General features: G+C 41.3%; 1 protein-coding gene across 4 annotated transcripts in view; it reads left to right on the forward strand.

Moving 5' to 3' along the window:
• man1a2 (mannosidase, alpha, class 1A, member 2) overlaps positions 1–20548 on the forward strand; it is a 136646-nt gene that overhangs the window by 79018 nt on the left and 37080 nt on the right. For all 4 annotated transcript variants that reach the window (XM_062431531.1, XM_062431532.1, XM_062431533.1 and 1 more), the window contains one exon: positions 9225–9305. In XM_062431531.1, the coding sequence (XP_062287515.1) occupies positions 9225–9305 (81 nt within the window). The remainder of the gene's footprint in view (positions 1–9224; positions 9306–20548) is intronic.

The following is a 20548-nucleotide window of genomic DNA, read 5'->3' on the forward strand; positions in this document are numbered from 1 at the left end:
ATCATTCACTTAAACATGAGTCTTGCATAAAGAGTGAACACTTGGCGGTTTCATTAACTCTACATATCTAAAGGTTTTTGATATGAAAATGTGTTGAAAATGAATTAGGTTTTTAAAGGACAGGTTCACAGTTTTTCAAATTTGTATTAAAACTGCACTCATACTGGCTATTAAAAGATGCCCTTCAAATGTACTTTCAATGTAAGTGATTGGGGCCAAAATCCACACAGTCATTTAAAAGTTGATCGTAACAGTTAGTCATATCAAGTGATATCTGACACATTTACTGTCTTTTTAGCATCAAATTCCCTCTTAGTGTTTCCCTGTTGAGCTGTGGTGGAAGTATAGTAACAAAAAGAGGGACTTCAGCACTAAAAAGACTGTAACACTGAAGTATATCTACTTGATGTGACTCATTGGGCGACTGAAGCTTCAGATACAATTTTAAATACATTTTTGCACAGCAGGAGGACTGTGGATTTTGTCCTCCCATCACTGGCTTTTTAAGCGAATGTTCAGCCAGATATTCTTGATAGTGAGAAATAAATAATGATGTTGCGATGTTTGCACCATTAAGTATCTCAAAATGTTTCCAAATGTTCCATATTGGTATATTTATTTGCATTTAAAATACCTGATCAACAGTGAAGATGAGTATATCAATTCAAAATAAGAACTTGGGAGAGACTAAGCAGCCACACATTTCTCTGTTGAGTGTCGTCAGGTTGGGCTAACCTGTTGTTGTTAACTTCGGGTCTAACCCTTCACTTTTCCATCAGTTGGGGAAACATCAGACGTGAATTTTCTTTGTCTAGAAAAGATGCAGTGTCAACTGACACACTGTAGCATGTACTTTATATTTTAAGCCATATTTACAACTTACAGCTTACCTTTTCCACAGTAAAAGAGCATTGTCAGCTTTTGAAATAATATCACATAATGCAGTCAGAAGTACAATGCATCATATTTCAGAGAGACAGAGAGAGAGAGAGCATATCACCTATAACTGTACCTGTACAGGATCAAAAATAAATAAAGCTAACCTTAAGGTCAGTGAACAACCCTGAGATAGAAACAAGGGTCTAGGAGTAAGATTACCTCTCAAGCATATATACAGTGGCAGCACAGGTGTGGAGCAAAGCAGCATCGGATAACACAGTGACATTGCTGTCACATTGAACTGCAGAACAAACAACACAGTCCTCTATAGGATTGTCATACCAGCACGTTAAAGACATAGACATCTACATCATTATAATTTGTCTTACCGCTGCCTGGCTCAGAAAAAACAACAACAACATAAATGAACTGTTGAACAAAAGCTGAGTAACTTGCATACAGTCAACCATCTCATTTCACACAGCAAGGAGACACAGTATGAACCTACTTGGAACAGGACCACTTAGTTTAAGAACACCATTCATCCAAGCCATGATTAAAATATATAATTAATGCAAGAAATTCATCAAATAATAATAAAATAAGCGTTATATAAATCTGTATCACAGTTCTTGTTGGCCTGGTGGCCTGCCATGCCTGTACAATTACAGGAGAAACATTTATTCAGTGTCATTTCTTCATTTCCTGCTCAGTGCCTGTTTACGTTCATTACGACCATCCCTCCTCTCTCTCTTTCTGTCCCTTTCTATCCATTTTTCTCTCCTCTCACCTTCCTCCATTAACAGACTCCTTTGTTTTCCGTCTCTCTTGTCCATCACATCTGCGGCTCTTCTCCTTTATTTATTTTTCAATCCTCATCTCCCGTTACCAGCTTCCTTCCTCTCTTTTTCCCCTGTCAATCACATCCATCCACCTTCTTTTCCCCCCTCCTTTTATTGTTGAACCACGCTTTCTGCATGCTCTTATGACCCCCTGTCTTCATCCTACCGTACCTTTTTATTGTCCATTTTCTCCCCCCTAGTTTTGCGTAACTGCCGATCTTTATTGTCCATTTTCTCCTTCCTATCTTGGCCTCACTGTCCCTTTAGTTTCTTTTATAACCTCTCAGCAGTCTCTGGATTCAACCTGTTTATAGTGTTCAATCTCCCTTCTTTCATTACATTTAACAATCACATTTTATCCGTCCCTCTATTCATCATCTTCTGTGTCTTGTCACAAATTGTATTGTCTTTCATTTCTATGATTTGTGTTTTTCCTTTTATCCTTTGATTGTTCTTCCCATATTTATTCTCACCCTCTTTTCATTTATCACTCCACATGTCATAGGTGCATAGATCCCTCTTCTATTGTTTTACTATCTCTACATATCCTACATTACCTCTTGTCTCCTCTTCCTTTCTATGTTTGCTTCCCCATTAGGGTCAAGCTGTCACCCCCCATTTCTCCCCCTTTGTCCTTATCTTTCTCCCCCCAGATTTGCCTTTAAATCTTTATTCTACCCATGTATGCCTTCCCTGTGTTTCCTTTCTTTACTTTTCTGCCTGCTGCAATGTCAAACTTGTAAGTCTCCTACCGAGGCAATCACAGGGCTAGCAGGTAGGCAGAAGGGATCTAACAGTGTGACACTCAGAGGGCTAATTAACCCAAGGATCACTGTGGTTGTGGAAGTGGAAAGAGGGATAGAGCAAGGAATTGGCGATGGAGAATGAGTAGGAGAGAGGAAGATGAGAAAGGCTTACATTGAACAGAGTACGAGGGAGAAATTAGATCTGCAGAGATGGAGGTAGAGAAGAAAAGAGGCCGCAAGAGAAACATGAAGGAAGAAAGAGGGAGGAAGAAAAGATGCAGACTGGTGAAAATCAATCAAAACTATGGAGGAAGGGGTTGGATGGATAGACTAAGGAAAAAAGATGGAGGAAGAAAGTATGACAGTGAAGACAAAGAGAGGTGGGTTCAACTCAAATAAGCAGCGGAGATAGACATGGGAAAGAAGTTAAGAAATGGAGAGGAAGAAAGGACAGGGAAAGACAATTTTTGGAGGAGGTACAGGGGTCAACAAACACCTATTGGTCCCACTTGAGTTTGCAGGTCTGGTATAAGAATGGATAGAGGAGAGTGCCTGGAATGTTAGGACAGGACAACAGAAGACGTGACACTTGTGGATTTTTGTCACTCCTGGCTATTCAGTTTCTTTTTAGATTTTGGAGAGAGAGAAAAATGAAAGTAAAAAACCAATGGAAAGTGTCTTAGTAAGGTGTAGGGTCACCACGTGCCTCCAGAACAGCTTCAGTATGCCTTGGCATTGATTCTTGAAGTGTCTGAATTCTACTGGAGGGGTGAACACTAATCTCCCAGAATATATTCACTCATTTGGTGTTTTGATGCCCCTGGCGGAAAGCACTGTCTTACCCCTCAGAAACCTTTCATCGAGGATAAAGGTGATTACTCAGAACAACTGTGTATTGATTTGCAGTGACCCTTTCCTCTAAGTGGACAAGTGGATCCAAATCATGTCAGCAAAAACCTCCCCTATCGGATCCCCTCGCTGTAGGGGTCAAGCATTCAGACCTGTGCCGTTCTCTTGATGTTCACTATAAATGCACTCACCCACTTGTCGAGAATAAGGTGAAGGATGACTCATCTGAACATCACTTTTCTCCACATCTCCATAGACCAGTGCCTCTGGTTTTTTTCACTACTGAACTCTCAATTGCGCGTTCGTTTTTGTAATGAGGGGTTTATGCACTGCAGCCCGACTATAATATCCCTCTCTATGTAATTGTCAATGGACTGTTCTTGCTGACACAAGCTAATCACGTCCTACATTGACATTCTCTAACACCTGAGGAAGAGTTGCTCTTCTGTTTTTCCTTACATATCCCTGTAATGCATGGGCATCACGTTCATCAAATGAACATTGTGACCTCTGATGTATTTCCGACATATCTAAATGCATATGTCACTTTAGACTCTGTGCCCCAACAATCAACCCTCTTTCAAAGTCACTTGGATTTCTCGTGCAATTCTAAGTGTATTAGAGGATGATGTAACCTGACACGTCAGATGGTTTGAGAAGTTGTCATTGGAAACTGTTTGTAAAGGCCAGGCACTTTCAAAAAAAGCAAAAAAATACCTAGCAGGTGTTTGGATGAACAATGTGTCCATCACCGTCTTATCTTGCGAGGCACCTGGATTTGCAAGATCATGAGATCATACAAGAAAATCCTCATAGGACGATAATCGGTCTGAACCACCGGTGTTTCGGACACAAACGCATAACTTGGAGCATTGAAGCCTGACAGGATGAATTCTCGTGTGATCTTGTGATCTCACAAATCCAGCTGTCTCCCATGGTAAGGGATGATAGAATAAGGCAGAAATACAGGGACAAGAAAGGAAATCTTGAATGAACATTTATATGTCAAGCTGTGAGAGTGGGAAGATAAAAAAAGTAGTAACAATAATTTAATCCAGATAAAATTTTTACCTGACAAAGGCAACATTTAATCTCAACGAATTCAAGTGTTCAAGGGGTAAATTTGGCCGAAAAAGCGTCTATTTTTGGGAGAGTGATACCCATAGAAAAAACTGCAAGAGCAGCTGTTGTAATAAAAACCTGCTATGGCAACAAACAATATGAGATTGTGGAGCATTACAAAATGTCTAACAAATGCAATAACAATGACAGGAATATGAGACAATGAGAAAATATTACAAATACATTTGAGGTGAGTAATAAGAATCAGTGGCAGGAGAAGAGAGGAGAAGCCCTGCGGTTACACAGGGGGGGGGGGACTGGAGAGAAAAGATTAGGGAGGAGAGAGAGGAGGAGGGAGAAGAGAGGGGATGAAACTTGAAGCTCCTGTTAACGAGCCAGAGAAAGAGGGAGGTGTGTCGCCGGGCTTTCATTAACGATTTGGTTTGATGCTCTTATACCTGCATTCATTAGGCAACTGATTCAGGCATTAGCTCTCAGCTACTGTAACATTCATGAAATGTTAAGCTAGCTTAGTCTGAATCTTAGCAACATGGCCGTGGCATTACTCTGGCTTTCGCTCAGGCCTTTTACAAAAACAGGTAATTCCCCAGCTCACGAGGAGCTATATTTTTCAAGCCTGCAATTGCCTGGCACCGTTCTGAAAATTAAAAGATTTATTCAACCCAAAGGTGCAGCCATACCCGGCCTCTCAAGTCAGAGCTCGGAGGCTGGAATAAGGGCATAGGATGGAAATACAGAGATTTCCATTATGGAGATTAACGACATCACTCGTAGTCAAGTTTAATCACTCGCCTGTGCATACATGGTTGAGTGTGGCTGTGTGTGTTGTCATTGTCAGGGCCAGTTTCACCTTTATAGTGAGAGCTTAGTTATTTACTTATTATTTAGTTTTTTTGGCCATTACATATTATTTCTATCAGTTATGAATTATATATTCACCAAAGTAATCGCTGAGATTTCAGAACAAGGCGACATTACTCCCACGATGTCTGAAAGGTCAAGAAGCTCAATAATTAACAGTGTAGCCTGATTATTCACACCAGAAGTTCCCAACCCCCCAGGCCACAGACCACTACTGGGCCTTTGAACATTTGCTACTTGGATGCGACGAAACCAAATGATTGGTCAAAAAAGCTGAATAATAATGAAAAAACTGCTAGGTTTACTAGCAGCAATTCTTTCTGTAAAGACCTTGAACTTGGTGCTGTCAGTACCCCTCTCTCTCCATCTTTTTTTTATCTCTCTATTTCTGTCTTACAAGTTTTGGTACAGATCATGCCTGAGGTGTTTGATTCACAACCTGTATGATCGTTTATGTAAATAAGATCCAAGTTGTAATTAACTAGATTCACACTTTACTTGTGTGCGTGAGCAAGAAACTAAACACAGTTCAGCTTCAGAAAATGTAAAATCCTCGTTCTTAAGCTGGGAGAGTAGTTACGAATGAGGCTTAAATGTTTGAGTGCAAGGTTCTGACATTATTTCACTTAGCTTAATCTTATATAAATACAGTAAAGTGTGTATTGTCTTTTGTCTAGTGTGTGTGTGTGTGTCCAATATTCCTTTGTTAACAGCACAGTTTTATGGCTCTCATATGCTTTTAACAAATATATGCACCTTTTTATTGTGTGTGCACTCCTCCATCCACCACCTCTCAGTTCAGCTGCCCACCTGCCAGCACCACATCCACCAGCTCCAACACTAATGAATGATTAAATAGCTGCCATGTCAGATCGAGCCAAGCAGTGAGTCATTGTTGGACTCTCCGGTGTCCTGGTGGGGCCCCCGCACTGCAGCTTGCCCTCAGATGATGGATGTGTCGGCGTGAGGTCTGCATCCATCGGCGGGCTCAAAGATCCACCAAATTAATGGACTCCACTCACTGGCGCGTTAATAACCCTGTTTAAATTGAGTATTTGATCAGAGACGGCGCCGCAGCGAGGGCGAGATAAATTAATGCTAGCTGTCAAAAAGGGTGTTCCAGCTCACTTTGATGAAGTGGTTTTAATTACACAGGAGCAAGTGTTTCTTGTTATATGTTTATTCTGTGTTGGTGCCAGTTTCATGGCCCACCGTTAGTCTGATTGACTTGAAATTTCACACACAAGTCCAGCTCATGGCACTCTCCAAAAAAGACTCCATAAAAGTCCATAAAAGTCTGGCATGATGGACTAAATCTTTAAATGTTTTATTTAGTCAGACCAACAGTCCATAACTTAAAGATACAGTTTATGATCGTAGTAAACGAAGAAAACTAACACATTTCCACAATTGATGAGCTGGAACAGAAAATTCATTTTCTATCAATCGACTAATCAATTGACAAATAGTTGCAGCTCCACTGTGTGTACAATGTGCATGTTAGCGCCCACTCTTACCAAGGTGTATATGGATAAACTTGAACTGTCATAGAATAAGTAATAATGAGAGCAGAAGTGCAATGTGGGACCTGAGGAAGAGTCACTTCTACAACAGTGACAGGATCCAATTAAAATGAAGAAATACAAATAAAGAAACAGCTTATAAGATGTGTTGACAGATTTCTGTGAATACTGATGCATGGTGGATATTAAAAGAGGAAAGGTTGGAAAGTGGGGTGTAACTCACAGAGTGTACAGTATGACTTTAAGAGCCATCTTATAATAGAAGACCAGAGAAGAAAGTGACTCCGCTGTCCTATTTTATAGCTTCAAAACAAAGCAATTCATTAAAATCAATCTTCTCTTCCTGCGCTGCTCTCACGCGTCACTGCATAACCAACAAGATTCCTCGCCATCGTATCTGTTTACCGCAGGCATTTAAAAAAAATCAGGGCTGTTTCATTGCTCTCCTGCTCATGGGGTCTGAGCTCCAAAACTACAGCTGTAAACGGCTAACAAGCGAGGCTGACTGGCAGATAGACGAAAGCGGGGGGAGGGGGAGGGGGAGGTGAGGTGGCGGTGGTTTAGATAAATGGATGCTGGCGAACAAAGCTGGCCTTCAGCTTGACGGGAGCCTCCCATCACTTCATCGGGCAGTTCAACACAACATCAACTTGGCGCTGTATCCATCCCATGACTATCGGTCCCCGCTGTTCCTCTGCGTGCTTCCTGATGTGCCGTTGCTCTTTCTTCAGTCTTCTGATGAATTACGCTTCAAAGAAAGAAGAAAGAAAAGACAAATCAAGTCATTTTCTGTGTGACATGTTTGAATATTAAAAGGATTTATCTGCTGACAAGTTGCTCCAAGCAAACGCTTGTAAGTTAAATAAAGGTTTATAATGTGGGGTACGTAATGTTGACATGATGAATGGTGGCTGAAAACGTCCGTTGCTGCTACATGCATCATTAATACATTCTTGGCCTAAATACGTTTCTGTTATCAATTAAATATAACAGTTTTAATATAATTATTTTGACTGTTGTAATACAATGTGAGTATTCTGTACGGAGTTCTTTATTGACACAGTTTGACAACCTTTTTATGATGCCCTAATTTTGCTCCACTGTTTAACTTATACAAGATAAATGCGTGTAGGCGAGGGACCAAAAAGAGGAAGGAGAGAAAAAAAGGAAGATGCACACTTAGGGGACTTGGACCAAGTGAGATACACTCAAGGGGAAGCTAACGTAGGCGGAGCTGTGGAGATGAGAGACAGTACGCATTAGTTCCTCCAGCAGTCGGTATACGACACACACTCATCACTAGCGTCTCTGCACACATGGGATCTGAGGGTGGACCCAGCTGCAAGTCACACTGGCACATTATCACGCACACTGACAGTCTGCAAAAAACCATTTAAACTCGAGGTCAATTGTAGGTGCCACTACACTCTCTCTGTCTATTCACTGAAGCGCTAGGTACAGCAAGCGGAGGCAAAAATCCAAAACAAAATCCAACCGTGTACAAACAGCTCACAGGTAATGAGGTATAAGGTTCAATGTTGGAAGGAAGCTCCAGTTTTCAGACTTGATCCACACAACTCTGTGGCTAGATATGGTTCTCTGGTCAAAAGGATTCTGGGAGAAATGATAGTGCTGTGCGAGGATTGCTGCCAAGAAGACTGGCTGTTCCCCATATCGTTCTCTTACAAAGGCTTCCTAGCCGCAGAGATATGGTACTTTATGTCCACTTGGATGGATTATGTGTATGTTAGAGGTAGGCTTGGGTGACTGGAAGACTATCAGCAGTTGACTTTTGTCAGTTGTTTTGTAGGGGGGTTTTTTTGGTTGTTTTTTTGGGGGTTTTTCTCACCCCCAATTTTAACCAACTTAATATAGTGTTATACAAGTAGCGTAGCTCCCTTTTGAGGCTTCGGCTGCTGAGTCTCCCCCGAGTTTTGACCAGGAGAGAGTAAAACTGAGTAAAGAATACGTTACGCTTTCTTTTAACTAAGTGTTAAAATTCAGTTTGATGAATTAAAGTCAACACACGAGCTGTCACAAAATAATACACTTTAAAAGTTAGTGATCCACGTTTGATTAGGCTTTGTTCTTCTGGATAGTCAGTTTTGAAGAACGCTCCCTCCTTTCTGCCTTTTGTATCGTCTGTGTGAAGAGGGATGAAACAAAACACGAAGCTGCGCTGGTGACAAAGAAACCCCCGAAGAGTTCGTAAGAAAAAGCCCAAAAAGAAAGAGAGGGGAGGAAAAAAGAGAAAATGATTGAGTGACACAAGTGAAATCAAAACTTATCCTGGTAGCGTTCCCTTTTAACGATGAAAGGGAACGCTACCATCCAACGCATTTCCAAGGTCAAAGCATAGATAATTAAAGTACACTTAGTAAGTAAAAGTTTGTTTTATCCTATCTTACGTCTTTGTCTGTGCTTTCTTCCCCCCCCCCCAGAATGCCGAGGTGTCTGTGTTCGAGGTCAACATTCGTTTCATAGGAGGACTGCTGGCCGCCTACTACCTCTCTGGACAGGAGGTAAACACTCACCTGTATATGTGTGTGTGTTGTTCTGAACAGCGAGGCAATGCTGAGAATGAGCAATCGGGGTCAGAATAAGAAAGCAGAGTTTTGAAAAGACAACTTGCTCTTTTTCTTGCTCGTTTTACCCCATTATCCCTCTATTTCTCTTTCGTATTCTTCTTCTCCTCCACACATCCATCCTCTCCTCTGCTCCCATTAAGGTCAGCAGGCAGATTTCAGTTCTCAGTTAAGGAGCTGCTGGAACTTGAATCTGGCCATGCATCTCTTCTTTCCTCTTATATCCCTCCTCGCCCTGTCTATCCCATCCTCTCCCGCTTTCATGCCCAGCCAAGCAGGGCTCCCTCTGTAATGGGAGCAAATGCATCAAATATGTGCTCAGTGTGACGCCTACATCCACTGTGCTCTCTATTATCATTTTATGTGCTCTTTGAAAGTACCGGCCAACACATTTCTGAGGAGACCTATTCTTTGAAGTCATTACGGACGTTTTATTTAAAAATACTGCTTTTCGGATTTTTGGTGTCGGCTTCATGAAACTCGACCCATTTCTAATCATTTGTTTGTTAGCACATAGTATCACAACTGTCAAAACGCCCTACAGCTACTGTTGTAGCATACAGAATAGAAGGCAATAGAGTACCACATCTCTACATTAATGATGGAGTGGTTCAAAACTGCATTTGAAGTTGAGTATTTTGGTCTGGAGCTAAAAAGTTGATAAAATCTAGTTTAAAAGTTATTTTCACAACAGATCCTCGCTGATTCTCTTCACACACTAAACTAAATAAAACAGCTGTGAGACATTTTATTATTGTTGTTTGGCAAATTTAAACTTGAACAACTTTAATAATTTAAAGAGAAGTCCATAAACTACATGTGCATTGTGTAGGCATATTATGTGGGAGGAAATAAATTAGATATACCTGGAAGTTCTTAATATGATTAAGAATCAACAGATACTCAGTATGAAAAGCTGTGTAACAGGATCGAGTACAAAACTCACACAAAAGTCTTATGAGCATCTCGTAAAGCTTCATTATTAGGTGTGATTTCTGTCCTGTTTTTATTTCACTAATAAAAAGCTTTTTCCTTGATATACTCAAACACACTCAAAGTGAAAAAGCCTCCTAATTAATTAGGAGAAAAACAATAATACAAGCTTCGCATTAGGGGAGTGCAATATATATTCCGTCTACTATATCTTAATTGTTGTTTTAATGATGTGCGAGAAGACCTTATCGGGTATGTCCCTCGCTTTGCAAAAAACAATCAAAATCCTGGAGCTTCCATGCATTCACTGCCATTCATCAAAAACATGCTGATCTACAAGGCGCACATTGTTCACCACGCTGTTAGTTAGCAGTTAGCGTAGCTGCATAAACATACATGGCTGAACTAAGTTACAGTAAACTCACTGTCTCTCCTCTGCTGCGCTGCACACTCATTGGAACGCTCACGGACCAACTACTTGAATTGTATTAGAATGTGCTATATCGGGATATTTGTATTATTATGACTTATATTGTGATATGAGATTTCGGTCATATCGTCCAGCCCTACTTTACCCAACTTGTGGTTGTATGACCATTCAAGATTTTACTGAAGAAATGTTTCCTGCTTACAAAATAACATAAAATTAGCATAAAATGAAACCAAACATTTTGCAGGAGCTTAAAAGACTTTCTGATTTTGTTGGAAAGTTGAGGAGAAATGAAATGTTCTTCTGGTTTGAGTAAAGAGTCGTAACACACAGCAAATGACACGTTTGCCTCCAGAAATAACAAAAAAGAGAACTTTGCATGTCAGTTGATTAAAAACAACTGACATGCAAAAAAACAAATGTCCTATTAAACTTCGCCAGTCCTCCCTGAGTGGTACAACAACAAAAAAAGCTCTGACGTTTTTTAAGATGAAAAGGGATTTTTGATGAATCATTATGGATAATAACACAAGTTAGAGCCTCACAAGCTAAACTTAATGTCACTCCTATTCACCAAGCCCCTTGCTCCATTCAACCTCCTCTAACCAAATCAACCTCAGTCAGTCATCAGAGCCCAGTCCAGTGATAATGGAAGCGGTGGGTGGCGGTGAAAGGGAGGGAGACGGAACTGTGGGAGGTGCTGAGAGGAGAGAGTGATGGAGAGAGAGAGAGAGAGAGAGAGAGAGGCGGAGAGGGTGGAGAAATGACGACAGAACCGAAGAGCAAGGGTGTTTTGGAGGGGGGGTGATTACAGATAAATAGAAGGGAGTGGGGGAATGAGGATGATGAATGGCGGAGAGGGGAGAGAAACGAGCAAGGATCATTCTTCACTTTCACAGGGCATGTCCTTGAGCAAGGCACTTAACTCCCCAACCAACATCTGAATAAAGGGTTATTACTGTGTAGCTCCCTGAGGGGGGGATTGTGTTTAACAGTGTGCATATAAAGCAGTGGTCACTTCATGCAGAGAAAGAGAGAGGTTAAGAAAAGGCAAAGAAAAGGAGAGATCATGTGGGAGAAAGCAAAGAGATTAAAGCAGGAGGGTGAACTGGAGCTTGAGGGTGTTTTTCTTCCCAGAGTTTATCAGCATCTCCACCAGCTGGTTGTTAGCATGTCACTAGGGGATGAAGCTGTGTATGTGGGAGGGGAGGGATGAAGGTAAACTGAGTCACAAAGAAAGGGTGAGGGAAAAAGGAGGGGGGAGGGGGGGGGTTAGGTAGAGGAAACAGCAACAGGGAAGAAAAGAGGCATTAATAGCCAACAGGACCAAAAGAGAGCAAGAAACGAGTAAAGAGATGAGATGGAGCGAGGATGAGACGCGGGATAGAAACGACGAGAGGGTGAGAAATGAAAATAAACAGGACGCCAAAAAAGAAAAGAGAGATTGAGAACGACAAGAACACATGGATAGAAAGACTAATTCACCCCCTTGTGTATATTTGTTACTTCTTGTACTTTCCAGAGTTGAAGACACACATGTGAAGGTAGCAGCCTGTCTGTTACACTTCTCAGACCTACAAGTCAAGCTTCCACAGAAATCGTTCAGTCATCCATCTCTCATGTTCCTCCGAATGCTTCTATTGTCATCAATGCAGCTGTCTACATCGGCTTCATAACTGCTTACGTTTCACTCAGGCTACACGCGTGCAAATATTACAATATGCAAGTATTTCTATGCTTGAAGTCTCTCTTCTGTTGTTTTACATGCATAACTACAGTGATTGTGCTCTGAGTGCTCGCCACACTCAACACAGAACCTGTTTAGACTCACAAATGCTGCTGCTGTGTAGAGCAAATCAGTGTCAAGAATGTCATGTCAGAAAGTGACAGTTTATTGCCAGGTTGAGCTCATATTTTCAGACTCAGTAAAGAGCCGCAGCAAACTACAAAAACGTGGAGGTGATCCACCACGGCGCCCTCAAAGGGAACAGTCTTCTTATAAGAGCATCAAGTGTAGGAGAGAAGCACTGATAAAGCCAAACACCAGCTCATTGCACAAGGTTTTCTAGTCATTTGGTACATTTTCGTCTGCCACTCACCATCCACGCAGTTAACCAACCAAAAACACAGAATGAAAAAGAGAGGAAGAGAAAAATAAGGAGAGATCAATGAGAGAAAACTCGAGGAGATTTAATAAAGGACAAAAACAAAAACAGGAGGAGAGCAGCCAAAGAACAGATTTAGGGAGGAAACAACAGACAGTGTTGGAGATCAGCATTCAGGAGGAGGAGGAGGAGGGGGAGGAAGAGGAAGAGGTGTTGGTCCAGGACAATCAAGCCGGAGCAGCAGTGATGGATTGTGTTTACTGCTCCGTCCTTCCCTCGCTTTATTCTCTCTCCTTTACCTTTTCTACGTCTCTCTCTCTCTCTCTCACGTCCTCTCCACCTTCTCTTCTCTTTTTCACACTTTGCATTCTGTTGTGCTCTCCTCTCCTCTTTCTTTTCCTTTTTCTATGTTCCTGCTCCTTGATTTGTTCTTGTCTTCTCCTCTCGTCCCTCCTTCTCCCACCTGTGCATATTTTCTTGTGTTTTTCAGCTTTTCTCACCTCATTACTCCTTTTTTTTTTTTTAAATGTTCTCCACTGTTCCTTTAGTTTTAATGCTTGGTAGTTTTGAGTATGCATCTTTTTCCTTTTCCTCTTTTCATATTGTACTTACTTCTGCCCTTTGTAATATTTTTCATTGTCCTAATCCAACTCCTTTCTTTGTTTTTTTTAACCTTTGTCCATCTTTTCCTTCCTCTCTACTTTTTTCCTCCTTTGAGGCTTTTTGGAGACTTTCTGAAGTGTCCTTACCTGATCTCTTTGCTCTATCTCCTGCTCATATTTGTATCCATTTTCTCATGCATCCTTTCCTCCTCTTTGTTTTTTTGGTATTCCCATTAGTTCCCTTGGCAACAACTGCATCATTGACTCATAGATGTATTAGACAATGTCTCTATACATTACTGTTGACTTCTGTTTTTGTTCTTTTGTCACTTTTTTCTTGTGCATCCTGCTTTCATCTGCATTTTTTTGTTTGCTCCTCACCTCCTCTCCACCCTCCTACACCCTTTAACCCTTTACCTGCTTTGATCTACAAATCTAACAAACCTCTCTCTTCTGTTCCATCTACTCATCCTCTAATCTCAGCGATGTCGCCTCCTGCTCTGCCATTTTTCTTCTGAAGAGCTCACTGTTTGTCCTCTTCCCTTGTCTCTCTCTCTCTCCACCTGTTTGTATTCCATCTTTTCTGTGTTTTTGTACCCGGTCCTCCTCTCCCTCCTCCTCTTAATGAGCTCTTCACCTTCTTCACCACCCCACATTTTTCACTGTTTTTCAGCACATTGCACTTTTTTTTCTTCTTCCTGCATTTTCTCTACTAATGAGCAGTTTCTGTGCTTGGTAGATATACTAAAGACAAGTAGGGTTGGTTGTATTCAGACAGAGACTATATTAGAAAACATTATTTCAGTTATTACTTATTTTTAATGTTCTTACATCTTTCTCTTATTTTTGTACTTTTCACTGCATTACCAATCACCTCCCTTCACAAACTCCACACACTCATCAACTACAAGAGAGACTTACGCTGGAGTACTAGATTCACTCTTATTGTCAGTCTTGTTCTGAATTTAGATTTCATGACATTCATGCTAGAAAAACACTGCTTCAGAAAAGGTTTGTTGACCCAATAAATCAAACCCTTTGGTGAAGGTTCTTCACGTTTTCTGGGTCTGCCAAGTTCCTTTAAATCTTGTGAATACTGTGAGAGATTTTTTGCTGGACGTCATCACCTTCCCTCTGTGCTTTGGCATCTGTTATCTTGTGCTTCAAATCTATTCTTTCACCAACAGCAGCTCAGAAATACTATTGATTCCAGGTGAAGTTGCCAACTTTGAACACAGTCTTTTTTTCCTCTAAACGAAACCCAGGCAACGCTTTGATGCATTGAAGCTTGCTAATAGTCCTTTCTCACTACTTCATAGTTTATTTACATCTACTGGTAAGAGAGTGGCACACACTAACAAGTGACACTCAACAGACTATCTAGTTGCATGTTGGGAAGTGTAGTGAGTCAAATTTGTTCATAGAGCACATTTAAAAACAGCAAGATTTGACCAAAGTGCTTTACAGAAAAATATATTAAAAATACAGTTGAAGGATTAAAATAGAACATAATAAATACATGTACATTGTAATACACCAAATGAACAATCTTGATATGCTTAAAAAAAGCGGTTCCTCTCGACTCCCCCGTCTTCATGGCACACTAATAAATAGCTGGAGTGCACCTTTAAATCTGAATCTTCATCTGCAGTTTGAAGCAGCAATGCAGCACTGGCTCCAGACTGCTGTTAGTCATACCTCTAACGCAGAAATGACTTTTAGTTTTTATTTTACCCATTCCGCTCCATTCTCTCCTCCTTAATTATTCTTTTATTCCCTCCCCCCTCCTCTTTTTTTTTTTTTTTTTGCCTGTATTAACTTCACGGCCCATTTGCCCACATCTTTTTTTATCGCTCCTCTTACAAAAATCTTTAACTCGCTCTCTCAATTTTTCCTTTTGGAGTCACAGCGCAGCAGCATTTAAGCGAACACTGTGGTGTCAATCTGGTTACCTGACATGCTGAGATTCATGTTGGTCACAGTGGGGTCAGACTCTGATGTGTCAGTTATTCAGAGAGGTTCAGATACAGGATGAAGCAGGGAAGGCGGTAGTAAGGAGAGTCACTATTGACGATGGTCAGACAAAATCTATCATTGTTACATTTTTCTGTCTCTGCATTTTCAAAACTGCTTTGATGAATCTACAGGTCAATAATGTCTGAAATACAAAACGCCACCGCCAAAAGTAAAACCTGAGATAGATAAAAGTGAAAGTGGACAAACGCTTATAGTTTTTTTTTTACACTGTGCATCTTAAAAAAGAAAGACTGCAATGGACCATCACTCCTTTTTCTTTTAAATACTAACAAAGAAGGACTGGAACAACATGGATGATTTGAGTGAGGAACAGCAGATTGTGCAGAGACGGGAGAAAGTCAGGGTGACAAACCAAACCCTGTAATGTCAGATAATGAGATGAGAGCATCTAAAAGAAAAGCTGCCAACTCCGCAGGCACAAATGTTACAACATGACCGACTTGTGGACGAACAGAAGGAGGGAGAGAAGGAAATAAAGAGATGGAGAATGACAGAAATGAAAACAGTAAATGAAGGGGAAGAGTGGTGGAGAGACAGAAGGACAGAGATGAAGAGATGAAATTAGAGGGCGAGTGGGTATAACAGAAGGAAAGGACTTCAGGGGCCAACCATCAAGGAGAGAAAGAAAGAAGTGGGAAGCAGAGACAGAAGGAAGTGCTTAGTTTTGGGGTCTTCATGAGAGATGGAAAATGTAGGAGAAAGATGAGTGGATCAGACTGGACAGAGGAATGGAAGGAGACAAGGAAACAGCAAGATGATGTTCAGAGGACAAATACTGAAAATGGCGACAAAATAACAAGTCTGTTCATCCATTCTATTTTTCATGTCAGCCTTCAAAGTGCCACCAAGCCTCTCCCTCACAAGACATCCAGCAATTTTTCTCTCAGCCTTTTCCTATCATATTCATATTCCTGTCAGTCTCTCTCCTTCGTCCTTTCTGTCCTCTCCCCGCGTCTCTTTCATTACCCCGAACTTTACCTCTTTTTTCCCCTGCTCTCGCTCTCTTTCTGTCTGCGCAGAGATATAGAGCTTAGCAGTCTGTCGTCCAGGACTCGGTCACTGCAGACCGCAGTATATCCACCAGCTGGCAGTTTCATCTCGCCGGGGAGCGTTTGACTCTATCCCATTTTTTTTTTTCTGTCGAAACGCCGAATCCTTCAAACGAAATGCGGGGTGCCGTACTTCCTCTGACTGTCAGCCACGACGCCACCGCCCAGCAGGAAAGCGGGGAGTGATGCGGAATAAAGGAAAAAGAGAGAGATAAGCCAGCATTGTGATCACCATGAATGAGCTGGTTTAGTCATCCGAAATGTTATAAAATATGGCGAGAAAATTCAAGACTGGAGACGTAATAGAATAAATCAGAAATCTGCTCTGACAGCTTCTCTGCATCCAAACATTACATTGCAACAACTTGAGGCTTTCTACTCTAATAGTTTGCGAGTTCAGACCTCATTCATCAGTCTTGAATGTAGAAAGTCGGAGTATATAATGCATGCTGCAGAACTGAAAAGAGAGTGTCTGTTGATGCTCAGGGGAATAAGGCCCTCTGCGTTGTTGTGATGCTCCCAGCTTGTTAGGACGGCCTTATGGGAGCGTTCTGCTTTAGTTGTCAACACTCGCTGGCTAAAGCTTTTAGGGTGTTTGAGTGCAGTGTGAAGAATTGTTTCGAGCAATGTGCAACGCCCTGTGCATCGCTCACCTTTTTTGGAAAAAAGTCAGATGAAAGCCTCAAATCTCCAGGGAAGGCTCTCCACCACATGTTTGATCTTGGATGTAGGGATTTGCTCCCATTCAATCACAGGAGTATCACTGATGTTGGGCTATAAGGTCTGGTATGGCAGTGTAGTTCATCTCAAAGGTGTTTGATGGGGTTGAGGTCTGTGTAGGTGGTGACGTTCCTCCACACCAAACTCACAACCCCTTTCTTCTTGGACCTTGCTTTGTGAACAAAGGTATTGTCATGCTGTAATAAGAGAGGGCCTAAGTAGATAGGTAAAGGAATCTATCTAAAATAAGATTGAGCTCATTTGAAAATACTCCATCAATGTCAGTGTTCTGCTACCATGAACATTTATTTGACTGTTTTATCTCATTTTCAAATAGCAGTTACTGGTTGTGAACAGTTTTTAGTTTGTGTCCTCTAAGCCTACAGATTTCTGCTGAATCTTCAGAGTTGTATTAATGTATAACCTTAGTTTTCTCAAAAGATGAATTCCAAAACTCAATAGCGAAGAGGTCTGGATGGATTCAGATGTGATATGTCACTACTGAAATCAGATTCAGTAAGCAGATTCGAGACTTGGTTCAATTTAGATAAAATGTTTAAACCCCAACCCTGATTTCAAAGCCTCAGAAGAATTAAGAGCCTCTACACTGTTTGAACGATTTCCATTAATCAAGCACAGTGTTAGATTGGGGAAATAGTTGAAATATGCAAGGCAGTAGCTCTCCAGGAGAAGAGTTCATGACCACTTGGCTATATAGTCTGCATACAGGGTGAAAAATGATGGTTGTTGAACATATGTATAAGACAACCAATAGGGAAAAAAAGGGAATTGACAATATAGGTACAATTTTCAATATCTTTGACTTAATTCGCAATAAGAGAGCCGCACATATTGAGGCCACCCCATATGTTTTCAAGCAACAGTCAATCTCACTCCCCCTGGGAATCCTTTTCCCCTTTGCAGATATTGCTGTGATGACATGCTCAGTAACTGGTTGCTGCTGTGCCAGCAGGCAAGCCCCCACTCACTGAGAGAAAGAAATGCCAAGATAGTGTTGCAAACAGGAGAGACATTTTAATTTCATCCCAGCTTTACCAATTCGGCTGCACAAACAAATGACTTACCATAGCTGTACAAAGCTGTTACAACAGGTAACTGTTGTAGTTAAAGTTAAATACGGATTCAAGGACACAATGATTGAATCTATTATATCGGGAATGGAAAGGTACAAACTCACATGGGGAAGAGAGCTGGGAGGAGAGAGACGTCAAAAGACTTTCAGAGATGTGTGGAGCAGGGAGAGAAATGGATGGACAGAAGGAAGAGGATGAGAGATGATGAGCAGAAAGATGTGGGGAAATGGACCATCCACTGAATACAGGAAAAGAGAAGGAATAGAGATAACTGTTATCGACTTATTGTACAATATACCTTGAACTTGTGATAATTGTTGCTGACCCTCAGTATTGCCCATTGTGTTTCCATGTGTGTTTGTTTACATAAGAATGTCATCTACACTATAGCCAACATGGAGCCAAAATAAACAACATAACTAAGTGTGTGTGCTCACAGTAGGTTGTTTCACCATTTTGATAAATCCAATTTTCACCCCTGCTGTTACGGCATTAACTGTAAATAATTACATCCTGCGATGGCGGGTTCTATCTACCACCACCTTCACCACCACCACCATGTTGCCCTGGTGAGTAAGCAACCCAAGGTTGAGCCTCCCCTCCACCAGTGCCCGCTGCTAATTTCCATCCCTGATGCCACGCTTTAAAATTTAAATGAATGTTTTCTTGCATGAGAAATTCAGCTCTGATCTATTTTCTACTGTCCTCAGGGACAAAGATAGTTTGGTAGCTTGTAAGAAAGAAGCTAAGCCACATACAGTAGAGACAGTATCAATGCCTCACGGGGGACAACTACCCTAATTTGTTTCAGGTTTAGGAGATCAGACATTAGAGGAAGCAACTCAGTTATATCCTTCATCAGTGTTTTACAAGTGCACCATTTCCACTAATGTTCAATAAGAAATATCTACAGTTGCTGTGCCACAGTGGGATGGCAGCAAATTAGCTAATTTGATGATAATGTCTGAGGTTCCTCCATGGCAGCACATCTTTGTGCATCCTGCCTTTGATGCAGGGCCATTAAATACTAAATAATATGAGCACTGGATCAGCTGATGGTGAAGTGGCATGACAAAGTATGAAAATGACATACAGTTACCACACAGACACAGCGGGTGACTTAATCCTGTCTCTCCTGCTGGCCCTCGGGGCCCTTCTTACCAAGCAGGCGCATTCAGCACATTTCACAGTCTACCCCTTAATCCCTTTAGGAGGCTCCATTACATGTCAACAGTAGCCCACTCCTGCGTGCGTGCGGGCGTGTGTGTGTACATTCTTTAATGCTGTGTGAAAAATGCAGATCTTATTAAGTTATTTACGCTGCTGGTCAGTATTAGTCTTTTTAATTCGTCCACAGTCGAGATATGTTAAATACTACCTTTAGTGATTGTAGACATGTAATTTTATTTAATGAACTAAATGTTTATACATCTATATAGTGACTGATTGATTGAGATATGCATATGAATATGCCCAGCCCACATGGGCTTACAAGACACCACAAATTCATACATACATACTCATATTTTGCCAATAGTCCCTGTCATGGGTTTATCCTCACAGGTGTTTTACTCCATTGAGACAATAAACCAATTCCTTTGAGGGATTTGGAACAAATGGTATTTGTGTTGATTTATTGTTTCGTGCACTTCTACCCACTTTACTTTGTGTGTTTCTGTCAGGACTCTCATATCTATCAGGGCCTGCTTTGCGATTTCAGTCTTTACCAGATGCTTGCAGCTTACAAATGATATCCTCATGTGTAATAACTGGATCATTGGCTGAGTTTAGGACGTGTTTGAGTGGTGGATTATAGCTCTCCCTGTCCCTGGAATGTAACATCGATGTACCATTTGGCGGACGCTTACATCCAAAGCGCCTTACAGAACCATTAAACGCATTTTGAGCATGGTTGGTCCCTGTAGGAATCAAACCCCTAACCCTGGCAGTGATAATGTCATTCTCCATCAAGAGGGACACAAAACCAGCCTGTATCCCAGCAGCCCCTCCCACCATGCCATACTCAAAAATCTGCTGTCAGGGAATTTGGCCCATCGTCACAAACAACTAGCTGGCCTCAGGCCTCTGTTAATCTCGAAAGGAGAGAATGGCAAAAAGAGTGGTAGTAATAGAGGGGGCTGAAAATGAGGAGAACAAGGATGCTGCTAATGAATGAACGAAGAGATGAGCGGATTCAAGGAAAATAAAAA

Source organism: Scomber scombrus, chromosome 13 (genome assembly GCF_963691925.1).
Source record: "Scomber scombrus chromosome 13, fScoSco1.1, whole genome shotgun sequence".
NCBI lineage: Eukaryota > Metazoa > Chordata > Actinopteri > Scombriformes > Scombridae > Scomber > Scomber scombrus.